This window comes from Athalia rosae, chromosome 7 (assembly GCF_917208135.1).
Source record: "Athalia rosae chromosome 7, iyAthRosa1.1, whole genome shotgun sequence".
Taxonomy (NCBI): Eukaryota; Metazoa; Arthropoda; class Insecta; order Hymenoptera; family Athaliidae; genus Athalia; species Athalia rosae.
This window is the reverse complement of record NC_064032.1, coordinates 15648695-15673736: the sequence shown is the minus strand read 5'-3', so window position 1 is coordinate 15673736 and position 25042 is coordinate 15648695. Positions and strand designations below refer to the sequence as shown.

At 39.7% G+C, this 25042-nt stretch overlaps 1 protein-coding gene across 3 annotated transcripts in view; it reads left to right on the top strand.

Annotated features, from left to right (window-relative positions):
- The first annotated feature begins 121 nt into the window (after positions 1-121).
- The window catches only part of LOC105683329 (heterogeneous nuclear ribonucleoprotein L), a 32413-nt gene continuing 7492 nt past the window's right edge, over positions 122-25042 (top strand). Inside the window, exons 1-7 of one of the 3 annotated variants that reach the window (XM_012395865.3) lie at positions 122-412; positions 8979-9089; positions 14834-14919; positions 15171-15267; positions 17838-17901; positions 24155-24247; positions 24673-24971. In XM_012395865.3, coding sequence (XP_012251288.1) covers positions 350-412; positions 8979-9089; positions 14834-14919; positions 15171-15267; positions 17838-17901; positions 24155-24247; positions 24673-24971 — 813 coding nt within the window. In that variant the 5' untranslated portion in view covers positions 122-349. Of the gene's footprint in view, positions 413-8978; positions 9090-14833; positions 14920-15170; positions 15268-17837; positions 17902-24154; positions 24248-24660; positions 24972-25042 lie in introns of all 3 variants that reach the window. The other 2 variants (XM_012395863.3, XM_020850826.2) reach the window with 2 other exon arrangements.

Here is a 25042-nt window from a genome sequence, read left to right as displayed (position 1 = left end):
TACGAAATTTGAACTCGTTCATCAAGATGGCGCTGGCAGGCTGTTGGTTGGTTGATTTCCCTCGTGATCATTCGTCTCAGTTCGTATTTGCTCGTGCGCGCATTCCGTCGTCGGCGTCGCCCTGCCCCCTAGGCTTCGGAATTCTACCAGAAGCGCCTCTGAAGCTCAGTGATCGGTTAGCCGTTGGCGGAGACGTCTTCAACCGTCCATCGCGCCGGTAATAGAGTGCAAATTCAGCGCTTCTAGTGTGATTTATCTGTGTCGTTCGTATCTTGAGCAAGGAGCAAAAAGTTGGCAAATCCTTCAAAGACGGACCGTTCAAAAGAGGGAAAGATACAAAAAATTGGATATGGCTTTCAACGGGGATGGACCCCACTCTAAACGGCAGCGTCTTGAGGAGTCGGGACACAGGGTGAGCTGACTTTCCCGTATTAAACGCACAGCACAGGCGCAACGCATAATTTATATATCTATATCTACAACGATATCTAGACTCCATATCCAGACACATGATAGACCACTATTTTATTGTCGGTAGTACATACAACGGAATAACCGTAGCTCCTGATCAATCCGCCTCACAACGGTTCGGTAAACTTTCAATATCTATGTATTCCTTGTTTTACTTCATAGAATGCAGTTGACACGTAACTGATCAATTATTCAACTTTATTTAATATCTTTACGCGGTTTTGTCCAAGATTTCATCGGGGAGGCGGGAGCCCCTTTACTTCCCGCCTATTTTTTTTTTCATTTGATTCTTACTTTCTTGTTCATCTGTACGGGATTCCGTACGCCCGTGCAGACTACTTCGCATCGTACAAATCTACTTGCGGTTCATTGCAAACAACGTCCGACTGTAACCCGTTATTGTGTCTATAGAAGGAAAAATAAATAAAATATCACGCAGTCGCCATTTATCTCCGTTGTGTAGCCGGCTCCTTATTTATTACTTGGAAAATATACATTTCCTCTTCTTTCCTTCTCTGATTCCTCTTTTCTTTTCTGTACAAAAATTGACGTGTCCGATACGATCGAAGGATTGTGGAGATAATCGCGGTTTCAGATGAGGCTGGGAATTGCTCGATTATTTATTTCTTCTCTTTTTTACACATTCATCGCGTATCCAACGGCGACAGCTAACCACACGCGCAAATCATTCGTAAGAATTTATATTCACGCCCATTTAATCCTACGATTTGTTGAAAAATCGCCTAATTTTGAACGCTCTCGTTCTTTCCTCGACAAAAACTAGTAAATTTTATAATAATACATCGTCCGATCGATCGAAATGCACATCGCTGCTTGTCATTCGTCCAACCGCGACGGCAACTAGGAGCACCATCGACAGCAGTTAATCCAGAACATCCTGCGGAACACCTAACCCCCTGCAGCCATACGTTAAACATCCGCGTCCTTTTCTCTAACCCGAAAGTCTCAGCAACCTGTTATCTGCTCTTCTTCGAGACTTTTCTCCCTTCCTTCCGCTTTTCAGCCTCTTCCTTTCCTCCTTGGGGAACCCCGTAGTGAATAAACCACAGTATACGTTCGAAGCCGAAGCTGCCGTGCAGGTTCCATTGCCGGAAATATTGATTATTTCTCAAACCCTCCCCCGCAACACTGTGCTCGTGATTTTTTTTCCTTCAATAACTTTCCTCTTTTTTCTATCGATAACTTTTCTCTTTACTTTTTTTTTTTTTTCTCTTTTAATTATACAACTCCTCTCACCAGTTTCTATACCGCATATTCAGGTTCTCCATTGGTCGGATTCTAGATCCACTGAAAATTACCTGTCTAACGATATATCAATTAAGATATACCTACCTGCGCCACGATAACGGTTTTTTAACTTCTCTTTTCCAACCGCCACCGGACGCGATACCCTTCGGGATTTATTGGATCTTTTTTTTTGAATTATTTTTTGTGTTTCATTCAACTTGTCTGTTCATCGAGGTAATTATGCAATTATCGAATAACTATTTTTATAATTGCGTTCTGCATTTTTTAGTTACACTCACGTTTAATGTTTATTCTGCCGCGTTCTAATATACATAGAAATATTATACTTACGTGTATGTATAGTGTGAATCGTATGTGTTCATTTTATTCATCACGTACAGGTGGGTTGGAAATTCCGGATTGTCTCCTCTTGCGCTCGGTGGTATGCAGTTGACCGTGGTATGAGAATTTGGCAAAAGTGAATTTATTATACATGGAACATAGTTAAGAATGAAACTGTAATGAAAATTCATTATTTTTAATCCTAGAAGAGAATTAATTACCGTTATTATCATCATCATTGTTATTGTCATAACAATACACCTGCAACTACTACTGCTCATACCACCACTACTACTGCAACCGATATTATTGGAATCGTAATCTAAAATGAATTATTTCGCGGTTGTAAATAAATCGATTATTATCCATATACCTTATACCATTGATTCTTTGATATTATAAATTACTTTTTACTCGTTAATCGATACGTATGTCTGTTTTATACACGGAGTATATAAAATGCCAGACCTACGTACATATAGTATTATTCATTTGACAATAAAATTTTGTGCTCTTTGCATTGGAAATATTCAATCAATTGTAATTTTTCATCGTAACATTACGTCCAAATATCTCGTCGTATTATACTTGTAATTTGTTGAACGGACGTGGTGTTCTTCGTAAGAATTCGAATCACGAAAGATTTATTTTCTTTTTTTATTTTATCATTATTGGTTTTATTTTTTTTTTTGTTTTCTCTCTCTCATTGTAGATGCCTTACCGCTACATACCGGGGCATACACTCGACCGCCGTCACCTCCTTCTAGAAGTTACCTATGCGAAGCGAACGACTTCTTTTTAATTATTTTTTTATTCTAGTTCCTTTTTGCAATTCCCTCGTGTCCTTTTACGGGATGTCGAGAAGAGTTGCGAGCTCTCTCTCTTTCTTATCTCCACTGCTGTACATATACACATATGTACGTATACGTACGTACGTACGTACCTATACCTGGTATACGTCGGCGCAATTGCCTGCACGCTCCCACAGCGCTCGGTCCTTTCATTTCGTTTTATTCTTTTTATTGTTAGTTTGGATTTCATCCTTTTTATCCTTCTCTCGTATTTCTTTTTCTTTCATTTCTCTCTATTTCGCTCAGGTGTATATCTATGTACAGTAGAACATGATTTTATAGAACGCGTCCGCGTCGACGGAACTAGTATTTTATTCCATTAACGCTACTGCCGTCGTTGCGAACAATTCGCTTCACCGTCCTCTTCTCTTTCTTCTTCCTCCTCTCTTTTATACCTTTGAATTATGTATGTATGTACCTCGTACAGGTATGTACTGAGAAATTGATGACTCCTCTCTTTTTTACCCCCGATTATTTTCACCCATTCGATAACCATGAGAATGTTACCTTCCTTATATTTTGTCACGTTGAAAGTTCGCTGCCGATCGACGAATGGATGAAATCTTCTTTTTTCTGCCTATCCTTTTTTATGGTTAACGAGTGTAAAACGTTTCATATGTATACGTATGTGAATTGGCTGGCTGGCTGGCTGGCTGGCTGGCTGGCTGCGATGCTGAAATCAGGAAAACGTATCACGATAATCAACATCATCGTCACACTTGATACATACGTATATTAGTATAGTTGTAACGTTGTATATAGTGAACCGGAAATCGCATTAACGAAACGTTAAAGCTCAGCTAGCCGCACACCGCCAATGTGCCGCTGTTGCTGATGCTGCCCGTGGTGCGGTGGCTCGTTATTTGTCAAGCGTTTAAGTTAAGCATATCCCCAAATAGCCGGGCTGCAGCTTCTCTCCTTCTATTTCATTTGCGTGTGTATACCGTAAGAATCTCAGGAAAGTGAACAACATAGGGAACGCATGAGCGCGAGAGAGAGCTTATGGAAGTTCCGTGAGTGCGAGACAGACAGACTGCCTGCCCCTCCGTTGCCTTCGAGTCCCCACTCCGCCAAATTGTAAACAGACCATCGCTAGAGCTGTGATCTAAGTAAGCGCGTTCGGGTTGAGAGTGTTTTTCTCTCACAATTGATAAAACAAAAACCATTAGCATAAATATGATTGACTTTGTTCCTTTGAATATTAAAAAATTTTCAAAAAAGTTCCCAATTCAAAATGAAGGTTTTCTCATGAAAATATAATTTTTTTTTTGTTAATGTAAATGTATTTAAATCTTTAATGATTCTAATTACAATTATTAATACTTATTATTCTTGATATCACAGACTTTTTTTTATTGATTTTCTTTAAACAGGCTATCACAGCTCTAGCGATAGTCTGTTTACAATTTGGCGGAGTGGGGACTCGAAGGCAACGGAGGGGCAGGCAGTCTGTCTGTCTCGCACTCACGGAACTTCCATAAGCTCTCTCTCGCGCTCATGCGTTCCCTATGTTGTTCACTTTCCTGAGATTCTTACGGTATACGTGCGTATTAACTTTGATTCGGAGCGCTGTACTTATGTTGGTTACTTACGTGTACTTACTCATTGCTCTTTTGCACCGTCACCCTTTTACTTCAACTCCAACTTCTTCTTCTTCTTCTTCTTCTTCTTCTTCTTCTTCCATGTGCCAAAGTAAATTCTGCAAAGCGCAACTCCTCGCGGCTGTTGCGCCTGTTATTACTTCCACGCTTCCACGCTTGTTGCGGCAGTTTCTCAAATTTAAATGCGAATTCTTGTCCAGTATATCACCTATATGGATATTTATATGACTCGGATTTGTCACTCGAATTAAAATACACCCCTCTCTGCCCGACCTATGAATCATATCAAATACATTTCAAATACATTTCGGCACATTCGGATGAATTGAGCCGACGATGCGGTGCTACGCGTCTTTCTGTTTCACCCTCGCGCGCTCGAGTTCATTCCATTTTCTCTTCAATTTATCCATTCATTTATCTCTTTCCTCATTTTTCACCACCTTTTCTCGTACGTCTCCCGTAAGTTTTGCAAAAGGGCGCAGAGACGGTGGCCACAGTCGGCTGATTTTCATCGACTCGTCGGAAATAGAAAACTGAAATTGTGAAAAATTGTACAACTTTATGCCGCATCGCAAAAATCAACGGTCGACGCGACGGTTTCAATGAGCTAGCTCGCGGATTTCGTTCTTTCTTTTTTCATCGTCATTTTTCTCTTCTCTCTCTCTCTATCGAGTAGAATACCAGGCGGAGACGACGGAGTCAGTGTGGAAGGTATCGCGAGTTCGTTGATCGTTAAACTTGACATTCACCATTCACATGTACGTCGCACACGTCATATTTATGCGAACCGCATCATCGTCGTTACATTATGATCACGTGGCGATTGAAACAAAAAAAAGAGGTATCCTGAAAAAGGAGAAAATTAAAACCGGTTTTTCGGATAGATAACTTAAAATCTATGATACATTCACCCGTCCACACATACCGTACACATCGGCTCGCGCATAATTTATCCGTATTATATGAACCGATCATTCATTTCACTCGAATGTGATACTTTGCGTATGTATGCGTAATTTTATATCGCAATTGTCCTATCGACGTGTAACCCTGAATGAATTATTCATGCGCACTCCTTGGTACGTATATGCGTTATAAGAACCTCGTCAATTGTCATTTCTTTCTTTTTTCTTTATTTTTTCTGAATCCCTCGCCGTACAATTATCGTTATTTCGTGAAAATATCCGCGTGGAGAATTATTTTTACGAGGATTATCCAGTAATGTTGCTAATGAAAAAAAAAAGGAATCTGGTATAACGCCACTTTTTCGTTTTTAATTTATTCATTCGTTTTCTATCGACATTTTTTTTATTTTTATTTCTCTTTCAATTTATCTCTTCTGTGAAGTGTAATTTAACGAACGCCGATAAAAGCAATATTCGAACTGAGAAAGAAAGAGAGCGAGAGCTTTTCCGTGTTGTTGCTTTTGGTCGATGCAGAAGAGCGAGCAACAAAACAGAAGCCTTGTTTTCGTTTCTAATCTCTTTATCAGCACGTGGTTGGCACAGATCCAACGTTATACGTTTTGTGTTGTCCTCTACTGTTCCATTTCTCTTATTCCAAAACGTTTTTCATTTTACATCGGAAAATTCATGGAAGCACAATTAATCGATTCATATACATATACGGAATTGGTCTCACGTCCGTACACCTGTCATCATACGTGGTCACATTTTCCTCAGTTATCGCAGTCTCGAGATTTTCAATACCTCATTTTAATAAAACATTTATTATTCGTGGAATAAAGTTTTTTTTGCTCTTGTCACCCCCAACCCTTTTGGATCACGAGTTACAGAGGTACATTCGAAACGGTAGAGGAACTTGATAAAATAGTATTTCAAAAACAGAAGCGAAAAATACTTGATAATTATTACAGAAAAATTACGACCACATAAAGGTGACGTGCATGCGATTAACGGTGAGTTAAAAGTTCACGCTTTAATTTCCGACGCGCCTTGCCGAGTGTTTAAAAAAAAAATAAATAAATAAATAAAACTCACAGAAAAATGCGAAATTTTTTTCTGACTCGGATGTAGGCGATGCTGATATTTTTTGGGCTACTCGCCAATTACACTCATAACCGAATTATCGTTCTTTTTTGTCATTATTCTGACTTTTTTTTTGCCCCTCTCAATGACTTCGCGCCTACGGTGTTTCTTTTTTAGTCGAGTGATCGGAGAAATCTTTTTTTCGCTCCGATTTGGAATGTCAGAAATATTTATCGGCAGTATACTCGGTCAATTGTTAGTTTGTCGCGTGATCAACAATTAGAGAATCGTGATTGATCATCTCGCAATTGGAGCGTCTTGTATTTTATAGAAAAACGTGTTTTATCGAGCTTTCGGATGTACGTACGTACGTAGGTACGCGCGGGATGGGATGACGATGATGATGGGTGTGCAAAGAGGCCACGTGGTTGGCGAACAGCCAATTATCTCTCTTCGCTTCTCATCTTGTCTCCTCTTTCGTTTTTTTCATACCCTTATACTCCTACTCCTCGTCTATGTACGTACATCTAACAAACTCCTATATCCCCAACTATCAGCAGCCATCGCGTAACTGTGCCATAACTGTTCATCGCTTCAGTTTTACCAGCCACGTGTGTACTATATACTTTGTTATACATAGATATACGAGCACCCGCACATGGCATGTATTTTCAACCTCTAATTTCTTACCCACAATCGTTTGAAACCAGCATTTTCTTGCTTACAATTGGTCTGATGTACAGCTGGTGGAATCATCGCCTCAGCATTTCCGCGTTTTTTGGATCCAGAGATTCAATCTTCTTTTTTCTTGCAGTCTTACTGAATTGATCCATCTGAAAAAATTGATCGAGTTATCGCCAATTTGTAGATCCGAAAAGAAAAAATCAAAGGATATCTCTGTCCGAAAAATTCGTAGCTAAATTTGACCATTGGATTCGTGTTCCTGAGGTAAAAAAAAATACGTAAGAAAAGTGTCCTAGGATTGATTGTAAAAATACTTCATTTTTGCTCCAAAATTTGAAAAAATTCAAAGGGGTACCCCTTGAAAAATATCCGATTTTGGGTAAAAAAAGAAATATTTTATTTCATATGCCATTTTTATGTCTTTTGAACTCAGGAATCCGAATCCCGAGCTTAGCTGGAATCAGGTAGCCACGGGCGCGCGGTTTGTTGTGGGGCGTAACCTCTGCTCAGCCCCGAAGGTGACGTCTCACAACAAAGCGCTACGCTGCTGGCTACGCTGACTCCAGCAGAGTTCGGGTTTGCTGGTGAATTGAGAAATTCGAATATTACGACCCATCGTGTCTTAATTTTTCTACACCCAAGAGCGAATAATTGATGATTACTCGGTCGATTACACGAGTAGATGATTTTGGCTTTTAAATTTGGATTTCTGAGCTGATTACACGTGAGATTACCTTTGAAAAGCCAAAAAAAAAAATCGATTTTTGGGCCAAAAGTAAAGTAGTTTAAAAATTGATTGTATTACACTTTTCTGACGTATTTTGACCTCAGGAATCCGAATCTGAAAGAAAAATTGATCTATCTCCAAAATTGACCGAGTTATTGCCAATTTTCAGCTTTTTGGGGTGAAAAATAAAAAATTGATTTTTTAGTCTATCTTAACGTAATTTGAGCTCAGGAATACGAATCCGGAAGAAAAATTGATCCATCTTAAAAAATGACCGAATTATCTCCATTTTTTCGCATTTTTTCGTATAAATTTGAGGATATCTCGAAGGGAAAAAATCGTAGCTCAATTTGGACGACGGATTCGTGTTCCTGAGGTCAAAATACATAAGAAAAGTGCCATACGATCAATTTTAAAAAATAAAAATTTTTGGCCAAAATTTGAAAAAATCGTAAGGGGTACACCTTGAAAAAATCTCAAATTTTGGCCAAAAATTTTTATTTTTTAAAATTGATCGTATGGCACTTTTCTTATGTATTTTGACCTCAGGAACACGAATCCGTTGAGAAAATTGAGCTACGATTTTTTCCCTTCGAGATATCCTCAAATTTATGCCAAAAATCGCGAAAAAATGGGGATAATTCGGTCATTTTTTAAGATAGATCAATTTTTCTTTCAGAATCGGATTTCTGAGCTCAAATTACATTAAGATAGACTATAAAATAAATTTTTTATTTTTGACCCCAAAAAGCTGAAAATTGGCGATAACTCGGTCAATTTTAGAGATAGATTAATTTTTCTTTCAGATTCGGATTTCTGAGATCAAAATACGTCAGAAAAGCATATTAAACCCAATTAAAACAATGATTTATTTTTTGCTCAAAAATCGAATTTATTTTTGGTTCTTCATGAGTAATCTCACATATAATCAGCTCAGGAATTCAAATCTGAAAGCCAACATCATCTAGCAAATATGGTCATCAAAATTTTCGATAAGGATTTTTCGATCAATAAACAATTATCAACTAATTCATATTTTGTTAATTCCTTTTCTTCTTTATTGCAGAACCACGAATACGGCGGCTACGGTGACGAACCGAGGAGAAAAAGGGAGGACAACAAACCTAATCACGTACTACTATTCACAGTGATCAATCCCGTATACCCCATCACTGTGGTAAGTTAAACTAGAAAAAGAATAAAAAATTTGACTTGGAATTAAATTTGAATAGAATCCAGCTAATTGTCAAGAGTTGTCACTCACTCTCCCTCTCTCTGTATATCTGTTGTAACGTTAGCGCGTGAACTATATTTGAACACAGCTGTTCCAATTCGAACATTAATCGTGATGTTCACACGGAACAATTTGTGAACGATACTTGTGTTCTGCCCCCCTTCTATTCAATTCATTACTCCTTAGCTCCTTATCCTTCTTACGCCTTCGTAGATCTCCTTCTCGCGTCGGAATATTTCGTAGATCTCGGACTCGAACTCTCTACCCCTTGGCTGCAGAGTGCGACGTTAAAGTGTAAAACGCGTTCCGTTGCTACCGTTGCTCCTGCTGCAAATACTCCCGTTGGGTTGCGTCGCAGGTACCCTACCAACCGCTACTTTCTTCCTCCTCTACTCTTATCTATTTCTCTCGCATTGCTACCCGGTCACAATGCTTTTCATAGTCGTCGCGGCGTTGTTACTCCGTTACCGCTAGGTAGAGGGGCTAGTGCTCGTTTTCGTACTCGTGCTCTTTTCCCCCCTCTCTCGCGCCATTCTATTCTATTCCATTCTATTCTATTTTATTCTTCACTGTTTAAAACGCTCACGCTAATTCGTTGGTCTTCGCCAACCGAGCCGCGACTCGGCTGTGTAACGACATCGCTGGTGGACTAATTAAGAGATTCTTCTTCTCTTTTCGCACCTTCGTTATTTTTTACCCTTTCTTTTTATTCCATTCCTTCGGATCGCTCGGTTGTTCGTCTATTCTGGCCGCACGTGCAAAAAAATTGTTACGCTCGCAACGTTCGATGTCGCACTTTTTTCTATCGATCAAAATTAAATAATTTTCGTTGCGAAAAAATCGAACGGTCATTGAGAAATATTTGCGTTTGCTTTCCATTCGAACACTCGGTCGTACGTACGTACGTAAATGTAATGTAATATAGCACTAGCACAATATTATATTACACGGGTACGTAAAGTCGCAAGTATGGAATGGTCATTGTATATCCTGTCTAATATTTATTATCGTATTTTTCTCATCTCCTTTACCCGGAGCTCGATCTCTCCTCGTTGGAGTGACGAGGTTTTTCCCTCCTCCCCCTCTTCTTTCTTGCTTCACTTTTCCTATTGCTTTATTACGTTGTACGTCTAACTAGCGATGGTAGGTAACGGATACAGCATAAATTGAGCATGAGCGCTGCAGCAGCTTTCTCCTGAAACCTCCAAAGTTCTCTTCGCTCTCTCTCTCTGCGTATAGGAGATACATCGGCGAATCCGCATCACGTTGTGCCTGGTTACAACGTACGATTGTCGTTCATTTTCCCCCCGCTCCCCCCTTTTTCTTCTTCTCTGAAATTTTTGAGCCTCGCTCTCCAGAAATTCGTACGCCCCGACCCGGGTCAACCGCCTTTGATCGTAGGCATCCAAAAAAAATGATGAAAAGAAAAACTGCGCGCGTGTTCTCCTTCCGTATAACATTTCGTATCGCGTGTACGGATATCTGTACATCAAACCGCGACCAGCGTAGCAGATTAACTAAATTCTCTTCTGAGCTCCTCTCCACTTAATACCGCGTTGCTGTCGCTACTTTTTGGCCGGTGTCATCCGCATTCCGGAATCTTGTCTCCGAAAAACGTACGCAGTTTAGCGCTAATTCGAAATTCAATGTTGTATCGGGTTCGTAGCCGGCGCGTAATAATTTCCCTAATTTTCGTTCACGCGCGTGAAATTCCGCTCGGAGGCTGTTGAAAAATAAATCGGGATACTCGGCCGTCATCCCTTCATTTCTTAGGCGAAATTCTCGCTAATTTGAACACCTGGAACGAATCGTTGTATGTATACGTACGGAAATAAAACTTTTCGCGTCTAATTCTACGGAGACAGAGAGAGAGAGAGAGAGGGGGGCGTACCGCGCGTACCCAGTTTGAGATCTCGTGATGCACGACTACCGGACTCGGTTGTCAAAACACGTGGAACGCCTCGGTATTTCTCAAGCTCTTACGTATACGTTACCGGATTGATTTATACCACGTACCTGTTACTTGCGGTAGCACCGGCGGAGTTAAAATACACAAACCAAAGTGGTTGCCGCCGCCGTCGTCCGTTCGTGCGACGAACGTCTGGAATATCGCTGTTTCAGCGGACCGAAAATTAATTAAAACGTACCTCTAGCGCCTACACGTTATACGCGTTACGTTACCCCCTGCCTGTGCAATTTTCGAACAGCGGCAACGCCACATTTCCGCTGGACGTATACGGGAACGCGAAAAACGGCACGATACGCCGTTCCCGCTCCCCTCTGCTGCCCTTTATTTCTCTCTCTCTGTTTTCCAACTTTCTTTCCCCATTTTGACCGACTGACTCGGAATTGGATCGTTTCAACGCGGTTGCGAGAGTTGATCTATGATATATGTGTTCGGGGATTTTAATTCCTACCTTTTTTTTTTTTCTTTTTTTTTCTTTCTCTTTTTCCTCGTCGTTTCAAACGTCGTGGCGCTAAGCGTTTCCAATTTGTCATTTTTACAACGGATTTTTCTTACAGGTGGTTGTAATAAGTCTTCTCCCGCAGGTCGTATAATTATACATATGTAACTCGCTTACGTCTGCGGAATTACGGCGGCGGCCTTTAGCCGTGCAGCGCTGCACGAGCAACAGCATCCGTTTCGTCTCATCTCACGTGCACGTTGAAAAAAAAAAACAGAAAAAAAGCAGAAAAATAAATTTCTTTCAACGTTCGTATACCTATACCTATACGTATGTACGACATGTGTATGTATTTCTCTATCGGGCATGTATATTTGACGTTGTAGTTACGTTAGGTCAATTTATCGTTCTTTCTAAGCGTTCTTCGCCGTCTCACGTCTTCGCGCCAAAGAACTAAGAACGCGTTGTTTGCCTATTAATAGGCACTCGACACGACCATTTCTTTTATCTATTTTATCTCTTTGCTGTTCCTACGCCCGGTTCTTTTGCCTTTTTATATTCCTCCTCTTCTTTTTCACATTTTTCTTGGATACCTATATCGGCGAATATACAGAAATCTTTTTATAGTGCGGTACACAAGGTACTTTTGAACGCTGAAGAAAAGAAAAAAGAAAAAAGAAAAAAAAAAAAAATGTAAGAACCAAGAGGATTTTGCTGCCCGAAAGCGTAATTCTTTCTCCTCTCCTCGTTTCCTCTTTTCTCTCCTTCCTTGCCAAAAATAATCGACATTTTTCTTATTCGCGAATTATATTATTTTCTACTTTTGCATCATCGCTTCGTTCCGACCCGCAGTCGATGGCGTTGACGTTGAAAACAGTGAACAAATAAATCAAGTAATGGAAATTATTTTTCGCTATCGCGGTGCAGCACGCTGTCGTGAATATAAGCATTGACAGAGAGAGAGGAAGAAATGGAAAAAGAAAAAAGATCGCGATTAAGACGAAGATCGTGAAGAAGGCGTTGCTCTAATACAGTGTTTTGACTTCTGTCACCGCTCGACACATTTGTCCCATATTTCTTTTTACCCTCCTCCTCGGTGGTTGTTCGGCAGAAGAGATGATCATCGTCGATCGTACGACGCGCGCACGCACGTGTCGGCTTCGAATGGATTTTTGGTAACGCTAGCTCATCTCGCGATAGATAGAAAAAATCGATCGACCTCGGAGGTAAGAAAAAATGTTTCGCCAAAATTGTGACGCAACGCAATTACGCTCATTATACAGCTGCCGTTGCCGCGTGAGCGTGTAATTAAATTGGCTGGGATAAGATATTTGGCCGAGGAGTCTAGAAATCTCCGTTGGTAAAATATGTACAAGTCGACGGTTCTAGGCGCTGCTGCTGCTGCGGCTGCGGCTCTTGCATCCGCGCGCGCGTTGACGAGGTACGCGCGACGGCAACGGGGATTTGGTAGAGGACGACGAAGACGACCGTCAGCACCGCGGAATGAATGCAACGTACGCGAAACGATACGCCCGATCACTTTCGGACAATGCGAACAGACCGAAACGAAGACGTGGACGGCGACATAATTCATTATCCCGCTGCTCTATTCCGTCCACATGTACCACTCGTTCGTCTACCTACGTACGTACGTACGTACGCGCTGGTATCATTTTTATTCCGTTTACGTCCGTTTTTTTTCTATCCTATCTTTTGCCAGTCGACTGACAAAATCGAGAAACTCAGATTTGAAAACTCGTGGAGGGAGTCGGTTGCGCCGTTCGTCGGGGGGGGGGGGTTGGTCGATCGGTCGATCTTTTCTTCTCCCTCTATTCCCGCTTGACGATCGATACGAGGAGGATAAGGAGGAATATTACGGACAGGGGTGAGAGGAACAGGTTGCGAATAGGGTGAATTCAACCCTTCCACAGCGTAGCTACGTACACATACAGCCAATACCCGTTTCACCTTATCGTCCGAACCCTTCACTCGTTCCAAATGTTTCCTATCGTCGCAGAGACGCGCACACGTTCGGAGATATGTAAATTAATAATTATACACGGTTGCACGGAGCTAGCCGATTCATCACGACCTTTTCTTATCAATGATACGTATCGATATATTTTTACACACGACGAAGTCTAATTATAGCTTGGAGCGCGATTCCGTACACGAATTCAGGGACATTGTAGGTTTCGTACGTTTTTAGTGTTTAAAACTATTTTTACATCGTTTTATTTTTTTCTACATACATATTTATTTATTCATTTATTTATTTTTCTCCTCTACCTAACGCGGTACATACGTGTGCGTACATATATATATCACCGGTATTCCTATTTCTGTTTATCATATAAACCTGAACGGAGTATCGGGAGTTCGTAAAACCGGTTTGGGATAGGTCATGGTCTGTAGATGGGATTTTCAACGGCGGTAATCTAGAATGGACCAAAAAAATAAAAGGAAAGTATCTCCGAACGAGATTAAAATGAATTTGTTCTTTCTTTTCCTCCCTCTCACTCTTCTTCTTCTTTTTTTATTTATTTTATTTTTTTGTCAATATCTACAGTCCACGTTTTTGTTCGAAATTCGAGCCGGCGTGGAGCTAAGATTACGGCGATACAGGGAACAAGGACGGGGAAAAAGTAAGAGAAAGGGAAAGGCGTCGAGTCCCGAGGGAAATCGTTCGTGTATTCCGGGCAGTCCAATTTTCTTCGTAATTTTCTCGTACGAGAGTCATGCAGCAGCGAAAGCTGGTAGTTTTCATTTTCTCTCTGAAATCGCGAAATCATTTACGCGGAGTCTGTACATATGCACGTACAGCGTACGGAGATATCGGTGTTCGGAAAATAGAAAAAAAGAAAGGAGAAGAAAAAAACGAACGGAAACTGCAAACGAATTTTAAAAATTAACGAAAGATTTCTCACCAACTTGGCGTGGCGTACAAATTTATCCACGCGTGCCAATATACTCCAACGCCTGCGATTGTGTACGTGTAAAATTAGATATTCGAGAAATAGTTTGACAGTGAAGGCGTTTATATATGTATAAAAGAAATCGGTCGGTTGGGGCGTGTGGAAGTAGAATGGTGAATTATACGAATTTAATAGGAAAACCCGAAATATACCCGATCGATTTGTTACATCGCGTCGAAAGTGTACCGAACGTCGTTGGACGACGAATTATCGCGGGTATACGCGGTGGCGTACGTAGATATTTCCGCTTATTTATTCATCTGCTTATTAATTCGTCTTCATTTTTTCGTCGTCTTTTTTGTTGCAGGAAGTACTTCACACGATAAGCGCACCCAGTGGACAAGTACAACGGATCGTTATATTCAAGAAAAATGGTGTCCAAGCGATGGTTGAATATCCTTTTCAATAGATACATACATACATATACCGATGGAATGGCATACGCCGACGAACGATAATTTATTCACGTCTATTTCTTTTCAAATGTTCTTCTCCTTTTTTCGTTATCTTCTATTCCATTGCGGGCAGCGTTCGTTCTACTTTACGCACACGCGTACGAATATGAATATTCCTTAACAATGAAAATGATAACCCGTCAACTATTTCTTTTTATTTTATTTATATTTTATTTTCACCGTCATCACGTTCGACTCGGTTGATTCAGCGACACGAGCAAAGGAGACGCTTCACGGTGCTGACATTTATTCGGGATGTTGTACGCTCAAAATCGACTTTGCAAAGGTTGGTATATTATCGATAACTTTATAATGTTCTCCTCTCTCTCTCTCTCTCTCTCTCTCTCTCTCTCTCTCTCTCTCTCTCTCTCTCTCTCTCCCTATCTCTATCTCTCTACATACCCTCGTTTTTACACCCTCTCTTATCACGTAATCATTTACTTTTTAGCCCTCTTGGTCGCAGGAAACTTATGCTCGCCGCGCACCATAGAGTAGAACATTTTCTTGTCACGGCGAGGCGGTAGACATTTTAGAAAAAAAATATTCCCGCGGTTTACCCCCCGTGAGATCGCATCGCGTTTAGATTGTGTGAAAATATCCTGGCGCTTTTTTCACGGTGAAATCGGCGGGTCGTCATCCAGAGGTGCCTGCGTAGAGATTGGCGAGCCACGTTACGACCCGCTGATTTCAAATCGGACCGCGAAATAGATACCGCGAGGGTCGTTATCTTCGTTTTCGCAAGCAACTGCGACGGTAACGTTCGTCAGCCCCTCGACACCATTTGACGATTTCATGTGCCGATCGCAATCGGATTACAACGGACGACGACGACGACGACGACGGAGAGGGAATGAACGATAGCGAGGACGACGGTGATTGAGTAACACCGGATGAGAAGAAATGAAATATAAAATTACCAACGTTCCGAATTTATACGGAACAAATTTAGATACGATTATAAGTTTGGAGCGGCGTCAGTAATGCGGTTTGAAAATAAACTCTGCTGGATAATGTCGAACACTCGAGATGGATCGGCTAATGGCGAACCTATGGAATGTATACTCGTTACGTGTGTGTGCGCGCTTCGCTCACACGCTCGAACGTTCGTGTATTTATACATCGATAGGTATGTGGGTTACACCTGAAAATTTCCTCTCCGCACACCGATGCATCCCGAAGATGACGTCGCCGTGCCTCTTTGCCTTTTCTCCTTTTTTTCTTCCTATTTTTTTTCTCCTTCGTTCACATCTCTTTCTCCCTCGCGGTCGGTTTCGTATGTATTGGGTATACCGAGTGACGGATTTAACCCGAGTATTTCAGTGACGTGACGTTACTAACGGACGAAAACGACTGACGGGCGGACAGCTCCTTCCATTACACTCCCTCTCTATCTTTATCCTATCTTTATTTTTCCATACTTGTACGTCGACGAGACTACGGGTGGAGCTTTCGCTGTGTTCTCCCTCGTCTTTCGCCAATTTTTCAAGGAATTTTTCTACTTTTCCTCCGCAAATGTATCCACCATCTCCCCCGTGTGTTATTTTTTTGTAGGCCTTACGGAGTAGGGAAATCGGCGTTATTTTGACAAAAAGAAACGAAAATCGTCGACGAACTTTGAGTCCGAATTTCTTTTTTTTCGGATCGATACTTGGGGCGGGTGCAGGAAATTCGGAGAGGGTGGGTTACATTGTAGAAATGACGTACCTCTCTGAGACAGACGGTTACAACATGGAATATATAGTAATAAAAGGTAGGTCATGGATCGTTAGCATCGTTTATTACGTCGTAAATATATCACTCTCAACAGCGGCACACAAACCATAAGTATACGTATATCCAGCGGAGAGACCAACCAAACTTCGCTATAATACAGCCCTTGAGACGATTTCCCGTTTCTATTTTTTCTCTTTCTCTTTTTTCCTCTTCCCCATAAATGTGTTTCTCTCGACTCGACGAACCTACCCCGCGACCGATCGACGAAGGAATCGACCGATACCCGTACCCGCTCAGCGCCAATTTTTTTAACGGTGACAAATATCGAGTTATCCTCGTCAATTACGTTTCGAACAGAGATTACGGAGTGTGTTCGACGTATGTTCAAATATACGTAATAAGAGGATGAAAATGAAAATGAAAAAAAAAAAAAGGGTTAACCGGCGAACCGCGTGTGTTGCACAGTTGCAGTGGGATGAGATGACGTAAGTTGAGGGTCTTCAAAGCTGTGCAGTTATGTGTGTTTCTGCATTATTCGTGTTATGTCGCGACAACTACACTGCACATCGCGAATCCCGCGGCGAGAAGAAGGGCGGAGTAAAAAAAAAGAACGGGAGAAGAGGGTCGCTCGCGAGGCAACTTCGTCGCGTATTCGCTGTATACTTGCAATATTTTCAAAATCCCCTACGGTATACGTTGTAAGCGTGTACATGATTTTGCACCGTATATACATATATACGAGCGCAAAGTTTCGTAAACTATTTCCTCGGCTCCCTCTTTTTCTGTCAACTCGCCTCGCACTTCGACGTCACACACGCCCTGCATTCTGGAAACGGTCTATCGACAGATAAAAGATCAAGAGATACGAACGGAAAGAAACACTTCTTATTGTTAGAACGGGGAAAAACTTTTTCCAAACTAGCGACCGCTGCTCTGCACTCTTGGAAAAATATTAATGCCTCCGGGGCATCTCGACAAACTTATAGTATAATAGCGTATATCTACGTAGAATTTTAAACTCCACGATACAGCGTACGAACATCACGTATTGAAGTACGCGTGTAAAATTACATTGCATGAGTTAAGGATCGAATTGTAGTTTTGATAAAAAAAAATATACACGTACGTATTTCTATTTTTCAGCCTACCAAACTCAACGTGTACAAAAACGATGCGGAAAGTTGGGATTACACGACGCCCACGTTAGGTAAGCAATTTTCATTACTGCGTCAATTTTGATTTATTTCTTTCATACGTCGAGGATTTATTTCACTTTATTTCATTCCATTTTGTTTTTATTTTATTTTATTTTATCCTATTTTACTTCAGTCATACGTGACAATATTTACGTATGAAAATTTTTAGTCAATGTGCTTTCCTTGTCAATTATGTACATAATTTATGAATACTTTTCTATTACTGCAAATATTTTAGATACATAATATTACACGCTTTATGTATATTAACATTTCAAGAACTTTCTGTGTACATATGAACATACATATAGTTGGATAATTTTCATTATTCTTTTTTACTCCCGAACTTGATGCGTGTGCGGTGGTAGTAACGAGTCTGCGTTCGTGCGATAATATCGCGAATCAGTTCTCTTATGATTTCGTATTGTGCGATCGAAATGACGTGTACAGTTTGAATGACAAAGTTAGAATTGCGAAGTTAATTTGTCGGGGGGAGAGGAGATCGCGACAACGACGACGACGAAGAGAAGAGAAAATCTGCTAGAAATATTTCGTTCCAATTATACAAAGAGAAAATCTAGTAGATCGCTTTGAATGCTCGTACCGATGCCGTGAGACGTCTTGTCACTCAAAACTCGAACCTTCGGGATGCAAACTTAACTCCGGTTCGAAGCTAATTAGTCCCCGTCTATACACGCCCACGATACAGTTTGCGCGAGGTTGGGTTTCGTTAGCTGGCTCGCCGGGATTATCGTTTCAATTTCACAGAATCACATAATCCAAGATGTCCGCTAACGAGTAACGATCCGAAAAGCGATATTTTGCGGTACGCGCAGCACGAATTCCGTCATCAAAAATCAGAAAAATCGAAATAAAAAAAAGTCAGAAAATAGCGAGACCGTTCAATAGATGGTGCAAAGAGAGGGAGATCAGAAAATGGAAACGGAGGGTTCCTTGGCTCATTAGTTTCGTTATAACCTTCGTCGAAAGTGTCTGTGGAGAAAAAGAGAGGGTGGGGAAGGAAATTGATCTGTAAAATAAAAAGGAACGTTTTTGTCGAGTTTAATTTAACAGAAGTAAAAAATATGTGATATTTCAACACCACGTTCGGGGAGGGGCTCTCTCCGCGCAATTGCGAGGGGTGGCTTCGTTTAAAAATTTGATTTGAAACTTCCGCTCGTCGTTTTTCGCATTCTGCAAAATTTTTCTTCGTTCTTTCGTTATTTATTTTGTTTTGTCTTCCATGAAAATATTATCAATAAACTTTTGACCCCGCAACTTTCAGCGTTCGGATGGCGTGTTGATTTCATTCATTTTTTTAACGTACATTGCAGCAAAATATGAACGAAAACTTGTACGGTCATAAATGATACATTTTTTGTGTTTTCATTGAATACGCGATGAGAGCGAGAGAGACAGAGAGAAATGGAACGGGGTGGAAGCGAGGGAGAAATTTGGGGGAAATATGAAATTGTGCGTAAAATTCAACGCCCTTCAACGCCCTACGAAATTTATCCGGATTATATGTATTACACGTAACATAACTTCACGCCGCACATACATATACCTATGGTAGATACGTTCATATAGGTGCATAGCCAGAATAATTATTGCATGAATGGAAAACGAGGGTTATTCCATCATTCTAGATATGGATACACCCGGTTTTAATTGTATAGAATTATTTAGGGTTTATGTATACGTATGATCTAGGGTAGTTTTTATTTGATTATTCTCATTCATTCATATTTTCCCCAAATGGGAATCATACGTGTAAAAGTTAAAAAACATTCTCAACACAATTTTAACATTTCCATGACACAATTGGTAACAATAGTTATTTGTAAAAATTATTAATCAGCTTATAATCGATGTGTGCCATGTATCTGCGGTGCTTGTAATATCGCTTCTGTAGAAATTTTGATTATTTATTCATTTTATTTCTTGATTGGCTGCTTGGTTTCCTTTCCTTTTTTCCTCTTCTTCGCATTACATGCAATTAATTTTTATTGAACGATTTTGTTACATGTGGTATTCGATGTCGTACTCGTAACATTTCTATAACAATTTTGATCGTTTTTCATATATCCTTAATGATTGATAACGATATCATTCATTGCATACGTGCACGAATTAGTGGGACAGTTATTCTGTTATTTTTATTTTTCTTTGCTCTGTTCTTCTATCTTTCAACATGACGTCGACAATCATTGCAGTTAGCACACAATTCAGTCGATTATTGTACCAATAAACCTCAGTATATGTATGACAACTCTCTGCCTCCGAAAATCACAACTCAAAAGCACGAAACAACAAGAACAACAACAACAACAACAACATCAACAACAAGATTATAATGACATTGTACGATATACCAAAAAACAACAACAATTACAACAAAAGGAATAAATGTGAATAACTGAACATATTATCAATGAACACGAATAATATGATGTTATACGAGAGAAGATTTGGCGAACAACATATCATATGTCTCGCAAAAGACTGTCAAACAAAAATATAGACAACAACTACAACAACTACAACTACAACTACAACAACTACAACAGCGGAAACATCTAATAACTTATCGTCATCGTCACTCAGGATATAATGTATCGTTACGTAATCTGCATATATTTGGTAAAGAATAACTAACAAACCGACAACATCAATAACAACAACGACAAGTTGAAAGGAATTGAAAAAAGAAAAAAAAAAAACAAAAACACCAATCATGCGCATCATGTGAAATTTCATCTCGAAAATATATAAATTGTTAAAAATAATGATAAAACCGAAAAAAAACTTGCATATCTCGAAGAATAGAATAAAAAAAAAAAATACATCCATTTGATAGTTGAAAGAACAATTCCAAAACGATAACTGTGACGTTTTCATTTAATTCATTTATTTATTTATTTATCATTTTTTTTTTCATTCAAGTAGTACAACAACAATGATAATCATTATCATTTTTTTTCAAAATTTATATTGCGTTACATCTTTAGTGTAGTTGGTCTAATCGATACGAGTGCATCACCGTTATAATCCAGGATTGTCGCGTTGTTTGATTAAAAGGCCAATAGTCGGTAGATAATGACAGTAATGATTAATTTAAAAAAAAAAAAACAAGTTAACCGAAAGAAAACTGCAATTTCATATTAGGGATGGGGGACAGAGAAAACAAATAATGATACTAATATAAATAATCAACACGAAAAAACGTTTTTTTTTTTTTTCACTCACATGTCGTAGATCTGCTGGAACCCTCCAAAAATGAAAGAAATAAATGAATAAATATTGAATATATTGAATCGCCGACCACAACGATAATAATAAAAGTAACAGTAATAATAATAACCGCAATAATGATAATCATTATTATTAAAACGGTACAGAGATACAAGAAGGTATTGAATAAATTGTGTGTATGTATATTTGTTGTGCATATTTTTATATGTAAAATATCGATCACTATATATATATATGCCCATATATGCCGTTTTCAATGGCTACCAGAGCACTCACAGACAAACATTCAGTTCAACCACTTCTATATCCGTATTTATATGATACATATACATGAGTAGATACATATGTATGTACGTATGTATGTATATGTATATATACATATATATCAATATCAATCAACAATATCAGTCAATCAATCAAATCGTAATTATTGGAATTCAGAATATATACGCAAAAACAAATTCTATAACGTTGGTATATTATCACGTATATCGCATACTCATCTATACATGGATATATATTATTTTATAAGTACAATATATATCTACGTACATATGTGTATGTCTGTGATATGTATGATATACATTTAGATTTACCCAATTATTATATTAATAATCTTCTCTTTTTCTTCTTCTTCCTCGTCAAGTCAAGTCAAAAAAAAAAAAAAAAAGAAAATGAATACATCAAAAGTAAACGATCCAAATAGGAAGAGCATAATACGTACACATAATCATATGTATGTACAGAATTATCATCATTGTCCAGATATGAAAGATCAACAATAGAATAATATACAAAATCGATAGCAGAGAACTCATTTTTCATTTCCACTAATGAATTATGTATCTATGCTTGCTCGATAATATAAATGACAGTATACAAAGAATAGACAATAATTTTCGCTTGATATGACGCAATAGCAAAAAATGAATGTGTAAACAAATTCGTGAAATGTACTAAATGACGAAGACGATGACGATGATGATAATGTTGATAAAAAAAAAAATAATAAAAAAAAAAAAAACTTTGGAAGATGAAGAAAAAGAAAGATGATGTCATATGATGTTGGAATGTTTGTCTGTGTGCAGATGCAGCTTTACACGCTGTTGAGACGGATGATTCGGAATCGGATTCGGAAGTCGACAAGTACATTGAAGATGACGGCAAGTGGAAAAGATGGAGAAGGAAGGAGGAGGGCTTAGGCAGATCTACGACCACCGGAATTATCTCATTTCATGGGGGGCGAGAAGAGAGAGAAAAAATGAAGTACCTGCTGCACCTGATCAAAGTCGAGGATCTTTTCTCCGTCGAAAAGAAAAGAAAAGAAAAAAAAAAAACTATAATACATAGGCAGAGGAATAGAGATTGAGAAAGAAGAGAAGGATGTGAAATTCGAATTTGTCTTCTTTGTTATTCGATATAAGAAAGAGACAAGAAACGAAAAAATAATACAAAAAATACGATTAATACGGTGAGTATTACACATTCCTTCCACCCACAATGATCATGATGATGACGATGACGATGACGATGATAATGATGATGATGACGAGGACGATGATGATGATGATGAGGATGATGAGGATGATGATGATGATGATGATGATGACGACGATGACGATGATGATAAAAAACGTGAGCATTCAATTTCCACGAGAATTTGTCCTTCCTATTTTCATACAATCTTTGCTGAGATCCGTTTTATTTCCTTCATTTTTGTTATCGTTGTTATTGTTGTTATCGTTATCATAATTTTTTCATCTCACAACAAGGAAGATACGAAGAGATATACGAGGAGATGAAATTTTCGAATCACCTTGGTTGTGTTCGTCATCTCTAGGAATTCAACATTGATCGAATCGAGAGGGAGAAAGGGGGTGTGAGAAAGAATCTCAGAACGAAGATCCTTCGGTTTTGTTTCGTGCAGATAAAATTGCATCGAAGGCTTCGGAATCTGACGTTTTAAAATAGCCCCTCCGATAACCATAGAATCGAAGATCGTCCAACTGTGTACTAGGTTTCATCGATTATTTAAAAATTTTCGATAACACTCCTCCTCCTCGTTCTTCGCACACCTTGCTCTGAGCTCGATGCTCGTCGTCGCAGGAAACGAAAAGAACACTTTGAGTACAAGATGAACGACGTGAAAAAATAAGGGATGCTTCCATGGGGCTGGTTAAGGACGAGGGGGATGAGAAGAAAATCGAGGCGTCGCGTTGTGTGGTGCGCGGTGGCAGCCTGCGTGGCGCCGTCCGAGGGTCGATACAGCGAGGTTCTCGGCGTCTACGCCATCAGGCTTTTGCTCAACGCTTTCCCACCCCACGAAGCCCCTCGTTTCATGCTAAATTACCGGACAAAATACCCCACGAGATATTGTGGGAAATGTATCTAAACTTTTTCACGACCGAATCTTTCTTTTACTTATCTCTAAGCTGTTATTCTCCCAATTATTTTAGCAGATATGATACCGGCTTATTTTCTTTTCAACCTCTTATTTATCATATATTCGTTCATTAACACCATGGCTGCAGGTCTGCGTGACCGCTGTAAATGCACGTTCGCTCTTTTAGTATCCATGTTTCGGTGTTGTAGAGATTCTCAAATTTAATTCTATTAACGAGAATCGTTTTTTTTGGTTTTTCCTTCTCTCTTTTTTTCAACGACTAATAAAAATTTATGTTCAATATTACGGTCCCACCGAATAACACCATGTACAATTTAGGGATGAATTAACGCAGCGAGGATATGTTTCGCGAATTCGATCCATAGGTAGTCGAGAGAAAACGAGAGGAATAGCGAGAATTACTTTCTTTCACGTTCAAATAGTGTCCAAATTTTATGTCACTCTCGTCGAATGAAATTTGGATGTTGCGGGGGCTTGATGTATATTTTTATTTGGATAAAAATAGAAAAGAGGAGCAATTGATTCAAACTTATTGCGTTGCCTCGAACAAGCACTATTTATGCATAAAATTTAATCATTGATTGCATAAATTTTGTCTGTTGCAGGCACCAGTGCCCACAAGAACGACACCGCAGGTAATGGAAGGCCTGCGCCTCTCCTCGCTGAACCGAGATATGGTGCAGCTCCACAGCCGTATGGTGAGTTCTCTGGAGTTTTATGATAATCAGAGTTTGTTAGTGTTTAAAGTTGAACTGCTAATCGCAATAGACACCTGAATTCTATTCATTTTTCAACTACACGCACACACCGTGCGACCACGTGTGCCTTTGGAATAAAACATATCCTCGCTAGGTTTGAGTTTAATCGATGAATTTTTCACTTTCTTTGCTTTCTCTTCTTCATCATACACTAATCGAATCGAAGGAGTCATCATCCGCTCTCACGGGTGAATCGGGTCGTTGCGAGTGCAACTATTCCGATAACGGGTACTCGTTTTTGTCGGAATGATGGAATGACTTTTATTTCTTCCCTGCTGCAGCACTTTTACCTTTTTCTCCTATCTCTTATCCCCTTTAGTCTGAATTCGACGCATCACTCATTCTAAAAGAAGATTTTGTTCTAGGATCAACGCCGCAGGTCGCTTTCCCTCCGGGTGCGGCCCACGATCGGTACGAAGAGGGTTTCAACGGACCCGCGACGTACCCCGAACCCTACGTCGAAAGATACGGGCTCAAGAACGAATTCGGAGGTCGAGAACCACTCCATCCCACGCCATCTCGTCCAGGGTACGTTCCCACTTTGGGACAGACACCACCTTCCACTACTCAGGGATCCGTTATGATGGTTTACGGACTACAACCGGATAAAGTCAACACGGACAAGCTGTTCAATTTGTTCTGCCTCTACGGGAACGTGACCAAGGTATTCGTTAAATAATAGTCGTAATAAACTTTATCGACTGTATAACGAATGTCTGGCTTATCGCCATTCCA